Here is a 20,337-nt window from a genome sequence, read left to right as displayed (position 1 = left end):
TTCATATGCTGTGGCATGACCTAGACAAGGCAGTGAATGGAAAAAAAATTGCAATTTAGAATACAAAAGTGATTTTCTTTTTGTTTCATTTTGAGGGGTTGTTTGTGACTCCAAGGATCGAACCTAGGGCTTTCAGCATGCTAGGCAAATACTCTACTACTGATCTAGGTCCCCATCCTCTAGAAAACCAAGTTTCCCTGAAAGGCTAATATGTAGAGTACCACAACTATTTGCCATGTTCGCTTCTCTGCCTGGGTGCCTCCTGCTCCAGGTCTCTTCTTGGGGGATTGTGGCTCACCCTTCCCCAGTCCTCACTGGCCACGGTTAAGTTGGGTATGAGAGATTCTGAAAAGCCTCTTTTTCAGAGATGGAATAGTCCTGGATGCTTCATTTTGTGCGAACTGGAAATTATATCTCTGGTTAGGAATGGGGCCATATGTGGTCTTCAGACAGATTCTTCCTGATTATTTTTCTATACTCCAGAATGAATCCAACATGAGCCAACACTTTTAAAAATAGAATGCAGGCTCAACTGCATTTTACATAAAACTGACACTCTTATTTTAGAGAGAGAAAGAAACTTCAAATGCATCTTATTTTTTATTCTATACTGTCAAAGTGGCAGCTCTACAAAGGGAGTATTACAACTTAGTGCCTAGAAGCTTCTTTTTTTTTGTAAGACTGTATAAGCTGAGGACGACTCTGTGCTCTTATTTCCAATCTTACTATATAAACCTCCAAAGAAATGTGTATTCCTCATTTTTGTAATTGGAATGATAAAAATTTCTAAAATAGTATATATTCCACTGATACAAATATCCTTTATTAAAGAGCAGAATGCAAGCTACCATTGCCCCCCATGTCAAATTGATAGATTAAGGGTGGGGGACCAACCAGATCACCTGGGAAACCAACTTCACAGTACATATACCCTGACTTTTTGGTTAATGGACTAGAAATATTTTAAATAATAAATTTTCAGCAGTTAACTATCAAGACTTAAAAAAGTAAACCGAATTGAGCATGCATAGTATTTCGTATGTCAGGTGGTTATTATTTCCACCAAGTTAATGCACAATGAATGCCATGTTTTCTCCAGTGAGGCCTCAGTTCTAACTTTCTGCTGTGCCTACAATTCTCAACTCCAAAACCCAGGCTGTAAGGCATATATTAGGTACGGCCATGAACACAGGTTGAAGATACTTAGCCCACAAATACCAAGACATACAAGTTCCTCTTAATTTTGGAAGCCCTGAAACCAAGGAAAGGAAATATCATGGGAGTAATTTTTTTCAGTATAAGAGTTTTATGTAATCCAAGGAAGGAGGATTTTCTACACTCTTGACCATAAGTATTCTTGTAGATGACATTTTTAAGAGGTACTAAAATTTTCTCTAGAAGTTAACCTAATAGATTGCATGATATTCACAAACTTCTACTGCTTTAGGCAAAACCTTTTTACACTATCCTCAACTTACCTATATGCAGTGTGTGGACCGTGAGTAAAGTATATTCTCTTGAAGAAATATTGCACAAATATTCCCCACTGTCTAAAAGACTAAGATCTGTCAAAGTCATAGAGAAGTCATTCTGGTTTACCAGCTCTCTGTTCCAAGAGAATCGGGGTTCATCGATTATTGTAATTCGTGCAGAGCTCAGATAGCAACCCAAGATGGAGGAAATCCCACTTTTCACTCTAGACCAAGTAACTATGAAGTCTTCATTTGGTAGAAAAAAGTTTCTTACACCTTGACATGGGAGTGAAAGGTATTCACTTTGCCTTCTACAAAGTCCACCTAACAACAGAACAGGAAAGGAAACATTAATGAAGAAAAAATTGTCAAATGAATTTAAGTTATACTTAGTAGGGGATGAATACTGAGTATTGATACCTTTGGAGATATCATTTTGAAAAGCAATTAGATGTTTACACTGCAGAGTTTCATAAAAGAAAATCTTTATTGGCACTATTTCAAAGATTTCCCCCCAAAGTTAAGTCTTTCAAGAAGGACTAAGTCTGGGTGAGGTATGCCGGTGATGTATCTTGGTATTGACTTCTACAACCTGACAGTTAGCATTCAGGAATGTTGCTACCTACTACTAGACTGCTAACCACCTCCTCTTGACCCCCATCCCAAATGCTCCTGTTCCCCATGACTCCCCTCTTGTGACTCTACCTATGCCCTAGTGGTCCTTTTCACTTTTATGGTCTCAACCACTTCATACCTAGCTAGGCCAATTCTCTCTCCTGCATATAGGTAGTATATTTCTAACTAGGTACAGGGTATCTCTCAGTAGAGCTCTTTTATAAGAAGGATTCTGCTGGGTATTATCAGCTTGGCTCTCCAGCTCTAGCTCTATCTTGTCCTTCCTTTTCTGTGTCTCTGCAGGCTGAATTCTATGGACTGACATAGATTATTCTCCCTGGCTCTAGACCAATGATAGTGAACCTAAGGCACATGTGCCACAGCAGACTGTTTGTATCACTGAAACCTCCAAAAAGTTCACCATCACTGCCCTAGACCTACATGCTTCTAGTGCACCTGCAGAGGAGAGATGCCACAACAAAATACCTAAAATGCAAATCCAGGCTCTCTCTGATGTTTCAAATGCTCCTTTGCCTCAGAATAGATTCCAGTTTCCTTAGAAAAGTACAGAAGATATTGTTTTTGCCTCCTTTCTAAGTGTATCACTTGATTTTTCTGGTTTCATCCTCAACCACTTGTACTTCCATAAATCTCAGAAATTTCACTCCTTTGTGCTTTTGCACTTAGTGACTGGAGCACTTATATTCCCCTGCAATTTCTTACTATGACAATTCTGACCATACACAACATCCTTAAGCATGTATTCGGTAACCACCCCACTCACGCCCTAACACAGTGAACTCGATCACTCCCCTTTGTATATTACAGTCCCAGTGTAGTCTTATTTTCATGTGCTTGCACTACAGGCTGTGGACCCAAAAATGCATGAGTCTATGTTATTTAATTCACAATCTGAGCATGACAAATCTTAAAACATTTAAGTCTTGTCTCAGTAAGACAAGAACACTGAATTTAAGGAATTGTTGTTGCTTCAGGATACTTAATTCTCAGTGAACATGGGAATTATTCTCCAGGGAAAACATTTAAAAATTCAATATTAAAATTTGAACCTTTTTTTTTATGTTTCCATTCCTGCCTGGCTGATAGCAGATGAATACTTGAGTGTACATGTCTTTAACCCTGGAATCATGTAAAGGCGGTGAATCATTCACAATTTCAGTATTTTGTTGAACATTTTGAGAATATGAAAACCTGGGGAAGGTAAAGCTCAAAAGAAAAACTATCTTCTACTTTCTCCATAAAAGAGAGAGTTACAGAAAATTTTGCCATGCTTTTAATAAGTATAAAGGTTTGGAATTGGATAAGAAGGTATCAAATTAATTTTTCTTTTCCTTGATATTGTCTTTAACAGGAGCTTATGGACACAGAAATTGATCAAAGTTTAATTTTGTTCAATAATTAAACAGGAGAAGGGTAAAGATCTGATTATGCTGTGATAAAAGTATTGGATAAAGATTAGTGAACCAATGCAATTTTAAGACTAAACCACAAATAATAATAATTCTTTGACCTGCTAAGAAACTTTCCTTGCTCCTCTGATCTCTCTAAAGGGCAATGTAGGTATAAAATCCTGTTTGGGGGGTGAACCAAAGAGAAATAAAAGATATTCATGAATAGATTTGCTACTTTCCATTTCATAAATGGTTTCATTCAAATCGTAAACAACCAGCAAGGTAAAAATTACTTCCATTTTACCAAAGAAGAAACAATGCTCAGAATTGAAAATGATTGCTTAACATAATGCAGCTAATAAGAATTAAGATTGCCACAGATGAATTTTTTTCTTTCTCTCCCATTTTTTCCTGCAGACTCACTCCCTAGCTGTTCCACCCTCTGACACAGCACTGTACACAGAAAGTCCTATGGCACCTACCTTCCTGTGTCCATCGCCCTGTCCACGTTTGTTTCAGCAACGGATTTTCAATTGCACATTCATAAGTTGAATTTGATCCTGTGATATTCAGGGTACTGCTAATAGAAAAAGGACCCAAATACCCCATTTCTTCTGTTTGGCTTTCAGAGATAAATGCAGTGTCCATTTTCCATGTGATGTGTGGACGAGGATAAACACTTAGCACACTACACACCAGGAAGCTGTTTGTGTTGTTCTTCTTGTAGTTCATCACAGGGGTAACGAAAGCTATGGCAGGAAAGAATGGCATGTGGATATCAGTCACCACTAGTGTTTTCATAGGCCATCTGTGCAGAATACTTAATGCCTATGAACTGAAAAGTTAAGTTTTATGAACAAAACTTGATAGCTACTGAAAAGAAAGCCAAACAAAAGAAAAATTCCATAAAACCTTAAGATACAGTGTCATTATTTGGAAAGAATGAAAAAGAGCTTGCATGGATATGAGTCAAATAGAAATCTCTATTTTCTAAAAACTTAGCTAACAATTCTCCTGACCTTACCTGAGCAAGAAAAAAATGTGGTCAAAGACTAAACTAGAGTTTATGTGGCACTCTGAACCTGTAGGACTGACTCAGACTATTTGAGGCTCTGTTTACACATGATTCTTGGATTCTGATTCCAGGTGTCAAGCAGCTACATGAGACAAGGGGACAAAGAATAAGGACTAGATGAAACAATCCACCAGAAAATATATCCCCAAACATATAACAGATAGGCAGACATACCTTAGAGATACTGCAAGTTCAAGTCCAGTGACTATCACAACAAAGCAACTCATATAATTTTCTCATATCCCAGAGCACATAAAGGCTATTTTATGTAATACCTAATTAAATGTACAATAGCAGCTATCAAAAATAATGTACATATCTTTACTTTGAAATACTGATTAAAAATGGCTAACAATTCTCTGAGCCAACAGCAAGCTGTAATCTTTCTGCCTATGCAGGGTCTCATCTTGACACTGATGGCAGCTGACTGGTCAGGGAAATAGTTGCTGAGGGTTAGGGTGATTGTAGTTTTTTCTATTTTTTAAATTAATTTTATTGGTACATTTTAGATCTATATAATGATCACATTCATCATAGGTAATTTGTACCTGTACATGATGTATCTTGATTTTTTTCCCATTCCCCTACCCTCCCTTCAACAAAAGCTTTGTTTCCATTTTGCCTTCTTCATTTTTTTCTTTTCCTTTCCTTTCCTCTTCCTTTTTCCATAGTTCCCCTTCCTATTTGAACATTTTCTTCCTATTTCACAATATCTGTTTTACATTTTGGTCCTTATTTATACTTTCAGTTTCTCGCACCAGAGAAACATTGTGATACACATGTGTGTCTAATTTATTGAACTTAAGAGTATGGCCTCAAGGTGCATCCATTTACCTATAAATGTCTCAAGTTTATCCTTCTTTATGGCTGAGTAGTACTCCACTGTATAAAAAACCCACATCTTTTTTTTATCTATTCATTGATTGATGGGCATTTGGGCTGTTTCCAAGATTCACCTATTACAAACTATAAACATGGGTATGCATATATCACTGTAGTACATACTAAATGGTCAAATACTGAAAGCTTTTGCTCTAAAATTGGGAACAAGACAAGGATGTCCACTATTACCACTCCTATTCAATATAGTTCTTGAAATATTACCAGAGTAATTAGATAAGAGAAAGAAATAAAAGGAATAAAGATAGAAAAGGGAGAAATTAAATTATCATTATTTGCAGATGGCATGATTCTCTACATAGAAGACCCCAAAATCTCCAAAAGATTTTTAGATTTAATAACCAAATTCAGTCATGTAGCTACATACAAAGTCAACACTCAAAAATCAATAGCATTTCTATATACAAATAACAAACTCACTGAGAGAAATAAAGGAAACCACCCCTTTTCACAATAGCATCAAAAAAAAAAAAAAGAGAGAGAGAAAGACAGAAATGCTTAGGAATCAATCTAACAAAGGAAGTAAAAGATCTTCACATTGAAAGCTACAGTACTCTGGGGGCCAGGGATTTAGCTCAATGGTTCCACTGCCTGCCTTGCAAGCACAAGGTCTTGAATTCAATTCTCAATACAAAAAAAAAGAAAAGAAAAGAAAAAAGAAAACTAGTACTCCGAAAAAGAAGATTGAAGAGGATATCAGAAAAATGGAAAGATATTCCTTGATTTTGAGTAGAAAGAACCAACACAGTGAAAATGGCCATACTCCACAATTGTTACACAGATGTAATGAAATCCTGATCAAAATACCAACAGCATGCCTCATTGAATTAAATAAAATATTCCTAAAATTCATTTAGAACCAAAAGAGATCTAGAATAGCAAAAACAATTCTGGGCAACAAAGGCAAGGCAGGGAGCATCACAATCCCTGACTTGAAATTATACTACAAAACTATTGTGATAAAAACAGCATGGTATTGGCCAAAAAAGCAAAAGACCCAAGAATTAATGGAACAGATTAAAAGATGCAGAAATGACTCCAAACACATCCAGCCATCTTATCTTCAACAAAGGGGCCAAATACCTTAACTGGAAGAATTTCTTAAAATAAGACAACAATAAAGTCTGCTGTATCAGTTGACTCTTACTTTCATGAAAAACTTTTCTGTAGCAAGTGATGCAGTTTGATAGCATTTTACCCATAGTAGAACTTCTTTCAAAATTGGTGTCAATCTTCTCAACCTTTCTGCTGTTACCTTTTTGACTTTCTGTAATGCTCTAAAATAAATCCTTGTTGCCATGCCAATACATTCCATAGAATCTTCACCATGAGTAGAATCTATTTAAAGAAACCACTTTCCTGATGCCCTACTGAGGTCCTGAGCCACGCGGAAGACGCTGAATCAGCCCGCTGCAGACAGGCAGGTCTGTGCACGCCCTACCAAGGTCCTGGGTCACGTGCAGGACACCGAATCACCCCGCTGCAGACAGGCAGCCACCTGATTCCACATTACCAAGGCGCAGAGGACACCAGACCACCAGACCAAGGTACTGAGTCCCACTGTTCCCGGCCCAGAGGTAGGGGCTTCTGAGCCGTTGTCCCACTGCTCCTGGTCCAGAGGAAGGGGCTTCCCAGTCACCATCCCTCCCGCTGCTCCCAGCCCAGAGGAAAGGGCTTTTGGGCCACCTTCTGTCCCTTTGCTCCTGGCCCAGAGGAAGGGGTTTCCCAGCCACCATCCCTCCGGCTGCTCCCAGCCCACAGGAAAGGGCTTTTGGGTCACCATCCCTATCGCTGCTCCTGGCCCCTGTCCCACCTCGCCCAGCTCAGAGGAAGTAATCCGTCCAGGCGCTAACAGCCCCCTGCCCCAGTCGAAATGAGAAAACACATAAATAAGTCTCAAAACCAGACTTCCAGATCACCTACAGCAACCCCAACGGGAAATGAGATGGAACCCTCTGATACTCAACCACCTGGATGCACTGAACTGGCAACAAAAGGGGATCTGGAAAAAATGAAATCAGAAATAATTTCTCAGATAACAGGAGAAATTGTGCCCTTAGTGCAAGACATGATTAATAAATCTAGAGAGGAGCTGAGGAACATGATGGAATCCCAACATAAGAAACAAATGGAATCCATAAAACAGATGCAAATAGATTTCCAGGACATGAAAAACTCCATTGAAAGTCTACACAGCAGAATGAGCCAGTGTGAAGACAGAATTTCAGATATAGAAGATAAGATTGCAATTAGTGACCAGGAAAAGAAAAATTGCTTCATAATTATAAGGGAACATGAGAAATCAGTCCAGCAGCTGCTAGATGATGCAAAAAAGAATAACATAAGACTAATTGGGCTCAATGAAGAAACAGGAGAGAGTGGAGATGACATAAAAAATCTCTTCACAGAAATAATGGCAGAAAACTTCCCAAACAGGGGAAAAGAGCTTGACATACAGATAAGTGAGGCATATAGGACTCCAAAGAGCCTTGATCAAAAAAAATCTACACATAGGCATATAATTGTTAAGATTTCAGAAACACAACAGAAGAACAAAGTTCTCCAAGCAGTCAGAGAAAAGAAACAAGTCACATACAAAGGAAAGCCCATCAGAATCACAGCAGACTTCTCAACACAAACCATCAAGGCAAGAAGAGCTTGGAGTGACATATTCCAAGCCCTAAAAGAAAACGGCCTCCAACCCAGATTGATGTACCCTGCAAAACTATCTTTCAAAATGGATGGAAAAATAAGATACTTTCATGACAAAGAGCACCTTAGGAACTTTGTGAATACCAAACCAGCACTCCAAAGAATTTTACACAATAACCTAGGAACAGACATTGAGGATCACAACCCCAGGAAGCCCAGGAGAGTGAACCTATCTGGCATGAAAAGAAATTAAATGTAAAGGGGGAGAACCCAACAAAAAGAAAAAGTCATAGCAATGACAAGTCAATACATTTCAGTTATAACCATCAACGTTAATGGTCTCAATTCACCAATCCAAAGAAATAGACTGGCAGAATGGGTCAAGAAGCAAAATCCAACAATATGCTGCATACAAGAAACACACTTAATTCAAAAGGAAACTCATAGACTGAAAGTTAAAGGGTGGAAAACAATACTCCATGAGACAGGAACCCAAAAAAAAGCAGGAGTAGCTATCCTCTTGTAGATCAAGTAGATTTCAAACCAACACTCATTAAGAGAGATGAAGAAGGACACTACATCCTTGTAAAGGGAACAATCCAAGAGGAAGAGATGACAATCATAAATATCTATGCACCAAACACTAGTGCACCCAACTATATAAAACAAATACTAACGGACATGAAAAGCCATATATGCATTAATACAATTGTAGTGGGGGACCTCAACACCCCACTGTCACAAATAGATAGATCAACTAGACTAAAAATAAGTAATGAAATGCTAGAACTCAATCAAACTCTTGTACAAATGAACTTAACAGATGTTTACAGAGTCTTCCACCCCACAAAATCAGAATACACATTCTTCTCAGCTGCACATGGGTCATTCTCCAAAATAGAACACATACTCACACATAGAACATGTTTAAGTAAGTGCAAAGGAATTGAAGTTATCCCCTGTAGATTATGAGACCATAGTGTGATGAAATTGGAGATCCATAGCAAAAGAAACTCAAAAAATTTCATAAACACGTGGAAATTGAACAACACATTTCTGAATAACCAATGGGTCACAGAGGAAATTAATGAAGAAATCAGACAGTTCCTTCAATTAAATGACAACGACAATATAACATATCGGAATCTATGGGACACAATAAAAGCAGTCTTACGAGGGAAATTCATAGCAATGAATACGCATATTAGGAAAACAGAATGAGCCCAATTAAACAACCTGATGCTGAACCTCAAGCTTCTAGAAAAAGAAGAGCAAGACAACCCCAAAGCTCATACAAGGGAAGAAATTATAAAGATCAGAGGAGAAATCAATGCAATGGAGACTAAGAGAATGATACAAAAAATCAATGAAGCCAAGAGTTGGTTCTTTGAAAGAATCAACAAAATTGATAAACCTTTAGTCAACCTTGTCAGAAAAAGGAAAGAAAAGGCCCAAATCCATGCAATTAGGAATGAAAAGGGTGAAACTACAACAGACCCAGCAGAAATCCAGAGGATCATCAATACCTACTTCCAGAACCTATACACCAATAAGACGGACAACACAGAAGAAATGGACAGATTCCTAGATACATATGAATTACCAAAGTTGAATGAAGAAGACCTAAAAATTCTGAACAACACAATATCAACCAATGAAATTGAAAATGTAATTAAAAACTTATCACCTAAGAAAAGCCCGGGCCCTGATGGCTTCACTGCTGAATTCTACAAGACATTTAGAGAGGAACTACTGCCACTACTGTTTAAACTCTTCAATGAAATTGAAAGGGAAGCAATACTACCAAATTCATTCCTGGAAGCAAGCATCACCTTGATCCCCAAAGCAGAGAAAGACCCAATTGAAAAAGAGAACTATAGGCCAATCTCACTAGTGAACATAGATGCAAAAATCCTTAATAAGATACTGGCAAATAGAATGCAGAAGATCAGCAAGATCGTATGCCCTGATCAAGTGGGATTCACCCCAAGGATGCAGGGATGTTTCAATATATGAAAATCAATCAATGTAATACACTATATCAATAGAGCCAAGGACAAAAACCATATGATTATCTCCATAGATGCAGAAAAAGCATTTGACAAAATCCAACATGCATTTATGATAAAAACCCTATAAACAATTGGAATAGATGGTCTCTACCTCAAACTGATAGAAGCCATCTATGAAAAACCAACAGCCAATATCATACTAAATGGTCAAAAACTGAAATCCTTCACACTCAAATCAGGAACAAGACAAGGATGTCCACTATCACCACTCTTGTTCAATATAGTTCTGGAAACATTAGCCATGGCAATTAGACAAGAGAAAGAAATAAAAGGAATAAAGATAGGAAATGAAGAAGTCAAACTGTCATTATTTGCAGATGACATGATACTCTATATAGAAGACCCCAAGAACTCCACCAAAAGTCTTCTAGACTTAATAACCAAATTCAGTCAAGTAGCTGGATACAAGGTCAACACACAAAAATCAATAGCTTTCCTCTACACCAATGACAGACTCACTGAGAGAGAAATACGGCAAATAATTCCTTTCACAATAGCATCCAAAAAACTGAAATACCTAGGAATCATCCTAACAAAAGAAATCAAAGACCTCTTCTCTGAAAACTATGGCACTCTGAAAAGAGAGATTGAAGATGATATCAGAAAATGGACAGACATCCCCTGCTCCTGGGTAGGAAGGATTAATATAGTGAAAATGGCCATACTTCCAAAACTGCTATATAGATTTAATGCAATTCCAACTGAGATCCCGGCAGCATAATTCATGGACCTTGAGAAAACAATCCAAAAATTCATTTGGAATAAGAAGCGACCCAGAATAGCAAAAGCAATTCTAGGTAACAGAGACATGGCAGGGGGTATCACAATCCCCAACCTGCAACTCTACTACAAGCCTACTGTGATAAAAACAGCATGGTACTGGCAAAGAAACAGACCTGAGGACCAGTGGAACAGATTAGAAGATGCAGAAACAATGCCAGACACACTCAGCCATCTCATCTTCAACAAAGGAGTCAAACACCCTCACTGGAGGAAAGATAGCCTCTTTAATAAATGGTGCTGGAAAAATTGGGCTTCAACTTGCCAAAGATTAAAACTAGACCTGTATCTCTCACCATGCACTAAACTAAAATCAAAATGGATTAAAGATCTAAATATTAAAATAGAAACTCTGAACCAGTTGGAACAGAGGTTAGGTAGAACCCTTGAAGACATCAGTGTAGGAAAAGATTTTATGAACAAAACCTCAGTTGCCTGAGAACTAGCACAAACTATCAATCAAGAAATGGGATCTCTTCTTATTAAAAATCTTCTGCACAGCAAGAGAAACCACCAGCAGTGTGAAGAGACAATCCACAATGTGGGAAAAAATCTTCACCTGCTTTTCCTCAGACAAAGGTCTACTATCTTGAATCTATAAAGAACTCAAAAAGATCAGATCTCCCAAATATAAAGACCCAATCCAAAAATGGGCATCTGAAATGAACAGACATTTCTCAGACAAAGAAGTAGAAATAGCAAATAAATACATGAAAAAATGTTCAACATCACTGGTCACTCGAGAGATGCAAATGAAAACAATGCTGAGATTCCACTTCACTCCAGAAAGAATGGCTGCTATCATGAAATCAACCAATAACAAATGGTGGCGGGGCTGTGGGGAAAGAGGAACCCTGCTCCACTGCTGGTGGGGGTGTAGACTGGTGCAAGCACTGTGGAAATCAGTATGGAGATACCTCAAAGAACTAGGACTGGAAATCCCATTTGACCCTGTTATTCCACTGCTGGGGATCTTCCCCAAAGAATTAAAAGAATCATACCACAGTGATATATGTGTACCCATGTTCATAGCAGCACAGTTTGTAATAGCTAAAACTTGGAAACAGCCCAAATGCCCATCAACTGGAGACTGGATAAAGAAAATGTGTTTTTTTTATAAAATGGAGTACTACTCAGCCATAAAAAATGAGAAATTAGAGACATTTATAGCTAAGTGGATGCACATTGAGGCAATACTCTTAAGTGAAATAAATAGGACACACGTGTAAATACCGAATAGTTTCTCTGGTATGAGAAACTGAAAGTGTAAATAAGGACTAAATGTATAATAGGTCATGTGAAATAGGAAGCAAAGGGGCAAAGGGGAAGGAAGTGGGAGGGCTAGGGGAAAGGATAGAAGGGAATGGGATTAATATGAGAAAATGGAAAAATAGGAACAAAATCTTTGTAAATAGGGAGGGCAGGAGGGGTTGAAGGCAGGGCTGGGCCAAGGTGAAAAACAAGAACCAAGAGAGACTATGTAAAGGTGCAAATTTCCAATGATGAATGTCATTATATTGTATACCTAAAATGTACCAATGATTAGAATGAATAATCGATAATGTAAAATAGGAAGAAAAGGTCCAAAGGGGTAGGGGTAGTGGGAGGCAAAGGGGAAAGGAAAGAAGGGAAAGGAAAAAATGTTGAGAAATGGAAAAAATGGAAATAAAGTCTTTGTAAATAGGGAAGGGTGGAGGGTGTGAAGGGAGGGCTAGGAATGGGGAAAAAATAAGAACCAAGATGCGTTATATAAAGGTACAATTCCCAATGAGAAATGTAATTGTGTTGTATACGTACAACGTACCAATAAAAGAATTTAATACAAAAAAAAACCCCACTTTCCTTTCTCATAAATGAGAAGCAACTCATTTATTAAAGTTTTATTATGATATCCATCAAGTCAGTCACATCTTCAGGTTCCACTTCTACTTCTGGTTCCCTTGCTATTTCTGCCAATCTGCAGTTACTTCTTCCACTGAAGTCTTGATCCCTCAAAGTCATCCATAAGGGTTAGAACTAACTTCTTCCAAATGCCTATTAATATTGATATTTGGGGCTCCTCTCAGCAGTACTGGGGACTGAACCCAAGGCCCCACACTGAGCTTTGAGACAGAATTGTGTTCAGTTGCCCAGGCTAGCCTCAGGCTTATCATTTCCCTGCCTCAGCCTCACAAGTACCTGGTACTAAAGGCACTCTTCCACCCTACCTGGCCATAAATGTTCTTAATGGCATCTAGAATGGAGACTTCTTTACAGAAGTTTTACATTTATTTTTCCCAAATCCATTAGAGGAATTACCATCTATGGCAGCTATAACCTTATAAAATAAATCTCTTCAATAATAAGACTTGAAAGTTGAAATTACTTCTTGATTCATGGTCTTCCAAATGGCTGTTGTGTTAGCAGGCATACAAACAACTATAATCTCACTGGAAAGCTCCCTCAGAGATCTTTGGTGACTAGGTACATTGTTGATGAACAGTAATGTTTTGAGAGGAATCTTTTTTTCCCCTCTGAGCAATATTACTCAATAGTGGGCTTTAAATATTCAGTATACCATATAAAGACATATACTGTAATTCCAGTTTGGTTATTCCATTTATAGAGTACAGGAAGTCTAGATTTAGTATAAATCTTAAGAGTCCTAGAATTTTTGGAACAATATGTGGGCATTGGCTTCAACTTCAAATGCTCAGCTACATTAGTACCTAACAAGAGAATCAGTCTGTCCTTTGAGGCTTTGAAGCCAGGCATTGACTTCTCCTCCCTAGCTATGAAAGTCTTATATGCCATTTTCCAATAGAAGGCTGTTTCACTTATATTGAAAATGTATTAAGTGTAGCCTCTTTCATATTTATTTTAGCTAGATCGCCTAGATAACCTGTTGTAGCGTCTACACTCACACTTACTGCTTCCCTTTGCACTTTTATGTTACAAAGACAGATTCTTCCCTAAACCTCATGAATAATCTGTGCTATCTTCAAAATCTTCTCATGTAGCTTCTATATCTCTCAGCCTTCATAAAACTGAAGTGAGTTAGGCCTTGCTCCAGATTTTCTGTGACTTAAGAGAATGTTGTAGCTGGTTTAAGCTTCTATCTAGACCACTAAAACTTTTGCCATATCAACATTAAGGCAGTTTTGCTTTCTTATCATCCATGTGCTCACTGCAAAAGCACTTTTAATTTCCCTTGATAATTTTTTGTTTGTATTCACAGCTTGGCTGTTTGGCAAAAAGATCTAGCTCCTAACATGTTGTCCTCACTGTTTGTAGCTAAAGACTTCCGGGAGCCATTCCACTCTTCCTTTCACTAGGACACTTGTAGGTCATTGCAGGGCTATCAGTTGGCATAATTTTAAGATCATGTGTCTAAAGGAACAGGGAGGTCTAAGGAGGAGAGAGAGACAGGGGACCAATCAGTGGGTGGAACAATCAGAATACACATTTACTGAATAATTTTGCTATCTTACATGGACAGGCTTTGTAACACCTCAAAACAACTACAAACTTCAAAAATCACTGATAACAGACCACCACAACAGATATAATAATGAAAATCTCTGAAATATTGTGAAAATTACCAAATGCCACAGAGATGTGAAGTGAGCACTTTGAAAACTCATGGCTATAGACTTCAACACAAGGTTGCCACAAATTTATAAAAGGTTGCCTTCAATTTATAAAATGCATATCTGCAAAATACTACAAAATAAAGCACAATATCTTGTTCTATGCCTATAATATACTGCATTTGTGATCAGTAGCCTGTTCATTAGTGGACTACATCATTAAGAATTTGGTATTTTGAATATCAGAAATAAACCACGAAGCTCTGTTTTAACTACTTTTTTCAATTTAATTGAATGGCTGTTTAATTCAATGTTACCATAAAATTTGGCAGTAGTTAATATATTAACTATATAGCATAAGTATAGTTATATAGAGTAACTACAGAGATGAAGAAAGTACATAATTAAATAGTAACTTCATTTTTATTACAGAAAGAAGCAATTTAAAAATTCAGTATTTTTAGTCATTATATTGGCAGAAATTTTTAAGATCAATAACATTCAGTGCTGATTTAACTAAAAGGAAAATGGATATTCTTATGCTGGTGGTGTTAACATATAATCCTACTTCTGGCAATTTTACTTCATATAATTTCCTAGTAGTAAATATAACTATGAAGATGTTCATCACAATATTGTTTTGTAATGAAAAATACTGGAAATGCATGAGTAACAATCAAGGGGTTAAGAATATATTTATTATAGTCATGCTATGTGACACTGTGTGTTAAAAAACAATGAGGCAGATTTGTAGGCACTGACTTCTTTCAGAATAACATCAAACATTGTCATGAAATCTTACATGCACACTCACCTCCAATTTTTAGCACCACTTTCCTTGTGATCTGTCTAATTGCTGTTCCCACATAGCAGACATAAATTCCTTCATCCAGAAGACTTAATCTTCTAAAATACAGAGAGGCATTCCCATTTTGAATCTTGCTATGGAAGAGAGATGTCCTGTTTGCAAATTTGGGATCTTGTTTTTCCAAATGGTCACTTCCTTTGTAGTAACTGTGAACATTGTAGTTATCTTGATTCTTCCAGTGAATTACAACATCAGGCTCATTGTCAAATGAGCAAGGGAGAATTATATCTTCATTACATCTTCCAATGACAATTTGATCATTCATACTACTAATATGATTGAATAAAACTGAAAAAAATGTATCTAAAATCAAGAGCAGAGATGTTATGAATTAGTGATGGGTACCTATTGAACATTATATCACAATTACCTAAATTCTTAGATAAGCAGTCTGATCATTAACAGATCTGGATTTCTAATCATTAGAAATAAGACATAAAGCTCTGTGTTTGAGTTTCTTCCATTGTAATTGAATATCTTTTGGATTCAATGTAACTGTCAGAATTGGCAAAGGTCCAAAACAGATACGCTAGCTTGCTACAACTTGAACAATAATTTCTCTCCTCCCATGCTGCAGTACTAGACAATATGTATATAAAAGACTCCTGTTGGTTTTCAGTCAGAGACATTCATTTTACAACTATTGTAACAACTAGTTTATGGGGTAAGTTATAGCCAGAAGGCCCCAAAAGAATGACAAACTTAGCTTAATTGGATCAGAAAATATTTGGCTATGAAATATATGTGGGAAAAAATGCTAGTTCAATAATCTGTTAGAAATATCTAGATGCTAGTCTCAAGCAGGGGAGTATATGGCAGGAAAGAAAGAAATGAATTTAGGATCACTCACTAGATAGCCTATAAGTCACTCAAAGCAAGAGTTAAAAAATATTCTGGATAGAAATGTGGAAATTGCTTTTGTTGTAAATTGCTTTTGTTTTGTTATAAATGCTTTTGTTGTTGTTTTACTGTCAATTTTAGAAGTTAATTTCAAAAACCAAATGAATTCAACGTGATTAGGATTTTTGCAAAGAAAACATACCTGGTCACTTCATATCAGTGAAAACAACTAGCTTCTTTGACCAATTCAGAAAATACATTAAGTAGATATTTTGTTTCTCTTAGACTTAAAGAAATTAAGATGGGAAAGGTCCTTGTTTTATAGAAAAGTGAGTAAACTCCTTCAGACCTTGGCCAAGGCCACCCAGGATGGAAGAATAGCATACTCATGTGGCTCTGCCAGTCTTTTACCTCTGCCTGCCCTTCTGGGGCTCTTTCAACCCTGCCATGTCCCTCCCCTCTCCCTCAGAGATATTTAATTTCTCTGCAGAGATCTAAAAGGATGTGTATTTTAATGAAAGGAATACATGGAAAGATGAGAAAGAAAGCAGTGATTATCAACCTCCCTAATTGTCTACCATACCCCTGTAATATTTCTTTGGATAATTAAAAATGACTATCACAGGACTTAACAAAGCTGATAATATCTTCTATTAGGTGCTAGGTACCAAGTTTCCACTTGAAAAATCAAATTTACCTTTCTTGTGATTTTATTTCATATAGCATAGAATAGAAAGACCTTTAATCAGAATGAACAGAAGAAAATATAATTTCTAATCTTTATGCAGACTTCCAGCCTGTTCCCTATTTCTCATGAACTGATCATTTAGGAAAGTTCACAATGCTACTGCTACAGAGAAATACAGCTGGGTATTCCTTATCTGAAGTGCTTGGGACTGGAAGTGTTTTATATTTTACATCTACTCAGAGATGTGACCCAAGTCTAGTCCAAGCATGAAATCATTTATGTTTCATATACACCTTATATACATAGTCTGAAAGTAACTTTATGCAATATTTTTAATTCACTTGCATTTTGACTGATCTGTCACTTGAGGTCAAGTGTGGGGTTTTCCACTGGGGTCACCATGGTAGCACTCAAAAATGTCTGGATTTTGGAGCATTTTGAATTGTGGATGTGCTATCTGTAGCCACTTTGTATTTTATGCTCTTGTTCTTATCTAATGATAAAAATAACTAACTCTTTCATTATAAAAGAAATTACCTTGAAATCCACAAAGAGACTGTATGAAAATGAGGAGGAAAGACAGCACTGCTTGTTCCTTCATGTCTTATGGAGGTCATAGTATACTGTCAAAGCGAAGAAAAGAATGCATGTTACAGATTTGAAATGCAAAAGAAGCTGAAAAAGAATTATACTGTCTGAGTCCAGGAGATTAAACTATTGTACATTCACACAATTATCATATAGCCATTCAACATGATATTGTAAAAGTTCAATGGTATGGAAGTTCTTATAGGAGAGAAGTCAGATTACAATACAATTTTAAATAGCACAGTCCATTTTGCAAAGGAACACACATTTTTTCATGTAGGACATGAACAGGATCTATCACTAAATATGTACTAGGGTGTTAACTCCAAGAGTATGTTTTACATCTGGAGCAGTTCCTGCCACGTGATAGGTGCAGAAAAATAGCTGCTGAATGAATGGATTTGCAGACAAAGTAAATTTTGAACAAAAACTAAGATAGACAAAGAAGGCACTACACATCCTTGTAAATGGAACAATCCAAGAGGAAGAGATAACAATCATAAATATATATGTACCAAATACGAATGCCAACTATACAAAACAAATATTAATGGACATGAAAAACCAAATAAGCACTAATACAATTGTAGTGGGGGACCTCAATACCCCACTGTCACAAATAGATCATCTAGACAAAAAAATCAACAATGGAATACTAGAACTGAACCAAGCTTTTGAACAAATGGACTTAATAGACATCTTCAGAGTGTTCTAACCCATAAAATCAGAATATACATTCTTTTCAGCTGCACACAGGTCATTCTCCAAAATAGACCACATGCTAGCTTATAGAACATGTTTAAGTAAATGCAAAGGAACTGAAGTTATCCCCTGTATATTACAGGCCATAGTGCAATTAAACTGCAGATCAATAGTGTAAGAAACCACAAGAACTCCACAAACACTTGGAAATTGAATAACACTCTCCTGAACAACCAATGGGTCACAAAGGAAATTAAAGAAGAAATTAGGAAGTTTCTGTAATTAAATGATAATGCCAATACAACATACAGGAATCTATGGTACACAATGAAACCAGTCTTATGAGGGAAATTCATAGTAGTGAATGCCTATGCTAGGAAAAGAGAGTGAGCTCAAATAACCTAATGCTGAACCTTAAGCTCCTAGAAAAAGAAGAGCAAGACAGACCCAAAGCTCATACAAGGGAGAAAATTATAAAGATCAGAGCAGAAATCAATGCAATGGTGACTAAGACAATGATACCAAAAAATCAACGAATTAAAGAGTTGGTTTTTCAAAAGAATAAAATCGATAAACCTTAAGCCAATTTTATCAAAAAAGGAAAGAAAAGGCTCAAATCCATGCAATTAGGAAAAAAAAAAAGTGAAGTCACAACAGATCCAGCAGAAATCCAGAGGATCATCAATACCTACTTTGAGAACCTGTATTCTAATAAAATGGAAAACACAGAAATGGACAGATACATATAAATTACCAAAGTGAAATGAAGATATAGAAATTCTAAATACCCCAATTATGTTCAGTGAAATTGAAAACATAATTAAAAATTTACCAACAAAGAAAACCCCAGGTCCTGAGGGCTTCACTGCTGAATTCTACAAGACATTTAGAGTAGAACTATTGCCACTATTTTTTAAATTCTTAAATTAAATTGAAAAGGAGTCAATACTTCCAAATTCATTCCTGGAAGCATGTGTTACTTTGATTCTAAAACCAGGGAAAGACTCAACCAAAAAAGAGAACCACAGGCCAATCTCCCTAATAAACATAGATGCAAAAATCCTCAATAAGATACTGGCAAACAGAATACAGAGGGTCATCAAGAAGATCATAAACCCTGACTAAGTCAGATTTATCCCAGGGATGAAAGGATGGTTCAACATAGGTAAATCAATAAATGTAATACACTATATTAACAGAGCCAAGAACAAAATCCATACGATCATCTCAATGGATGCAGAAAAAGCATTCAACAAAATTCAACACCCATTCCTGATGAAAACCCTGAAAAAAATTGGAATAGATGGTCTTTATGTCAACCTGATAAAGGCTATCTATGAAAAACCAATAGCCAACATCATACTAAATGGTCAAAAACTGAAAACCTTCATGCTAAAATCAGGAACAAGGCAAGGATGTCCACTATTGCCACTCCTGTTCAATATAGTTCTGGAAACATTACCCACAGCAATTAGAAAAAAAGAAATAAAAGGACTAAAGATAGGAAAGGAAGAAGTTAAATTGTCACTATTTGCTGATGATATAATACTCTACCATCAAAGACCCAAAAGACTTCTAGACTTAATTGACAGGTTTAGTAGAGTAACTGGATACAAGGTCAACACTCAAAAATCAGTAGCCTCATACACAAATAACAGAGTCACGGAAAGAGAAATTAGGCAAACAATCCCTTTCAAAATACCATCCAAAAGAATTAATCTAGCAAAGGAAGCAAAAGACCTCTACATTGAGAACTACAACACTGAAAAAAGAGATTGAAGAGGTTGTAAGAAAATGGAAAGACATCTTCTGTTCTGGGTAGGAAGAACCAATATAGTGAAAAAGGCCATACTTCCAAAACTGCTATACAGTTTCAACACAACCCCAATTGAAATCCCAACTGTATATTTCACAAAACTACAGAAAACAATCCAAAAATTCATTTGGAACCAGAAGAGACCTAGAATAGCAAAAGCAATTCTAGGCAACACAGACATGGCCAGGGGGTATCACAATCCCCAATTTGAAACTATACTACAAAGCCACTGTGATGAAAACAGCATGGTACTGACAAAAAAAAAAACAGACCTCAGGATCAGTGGAA

At 36.8% G+C, this 20,337-nt stretch overlaps 1 protein-coding gene across 9 annotated transcripts in view; it reads right to left on the bottom strand.

The window, feature by feature from the left end:
* Hhla2 (HHLA2 member of B7 family) overlaps positions 1-20,337 on the bottom strand; it is a 186,382-nt gene that overhangs the window by 23,466 nt on the left and 142,579 nt on the right. For all 9 annotated transcript variants that reach the window (XM_087214877.1, XM_087214872.1, XM_013075481.3 and 6 more), the window contains 4 exons: positions 17,481-17,566; positions 15,362-15,718; positions 3,982-4,248; positions 1,479-1,796 (listed from right to left, as the gene is read on the bottom strand). In XM_087214877.1, coding sequence (XP_087071003.1) covers positions 1,479-1,796; positions 3,982-4,248; positions 15,362-15,718; positions 17,481-17,544 — 1,006 coding nt within the window. In that variant the 5' untranslated portion in view covers positions 17,545-17,566. The remainder of the gene's footprint in view (positions 1-1,478; positions 1,797-3,981; positions 4,249-15,361; positions 15,719-17,480; positions 17,567-20,337) is intronic.

This window comes from Heterocephalus glaber, unplaced genomic scaffold (assembly GCF_053883595.1).
Source record: "Heterocephalus glaber isolate CG9 unplaced genomic scaffold, H.glaber_assembly_v1.0 deba00000122, whole genome shotgun sequence".
NCBI lineage: Eukaryota > Metazoa > Chordata > Mammalia > Rodentia > Bathyergidae > Heterocephalus > Heterocephalus glaber.
The sequence above is the reverse complement of the archived record's forward strand: the minus strand, read 5'-3'. Positions and strand labels throughout refer to the sequence as shown.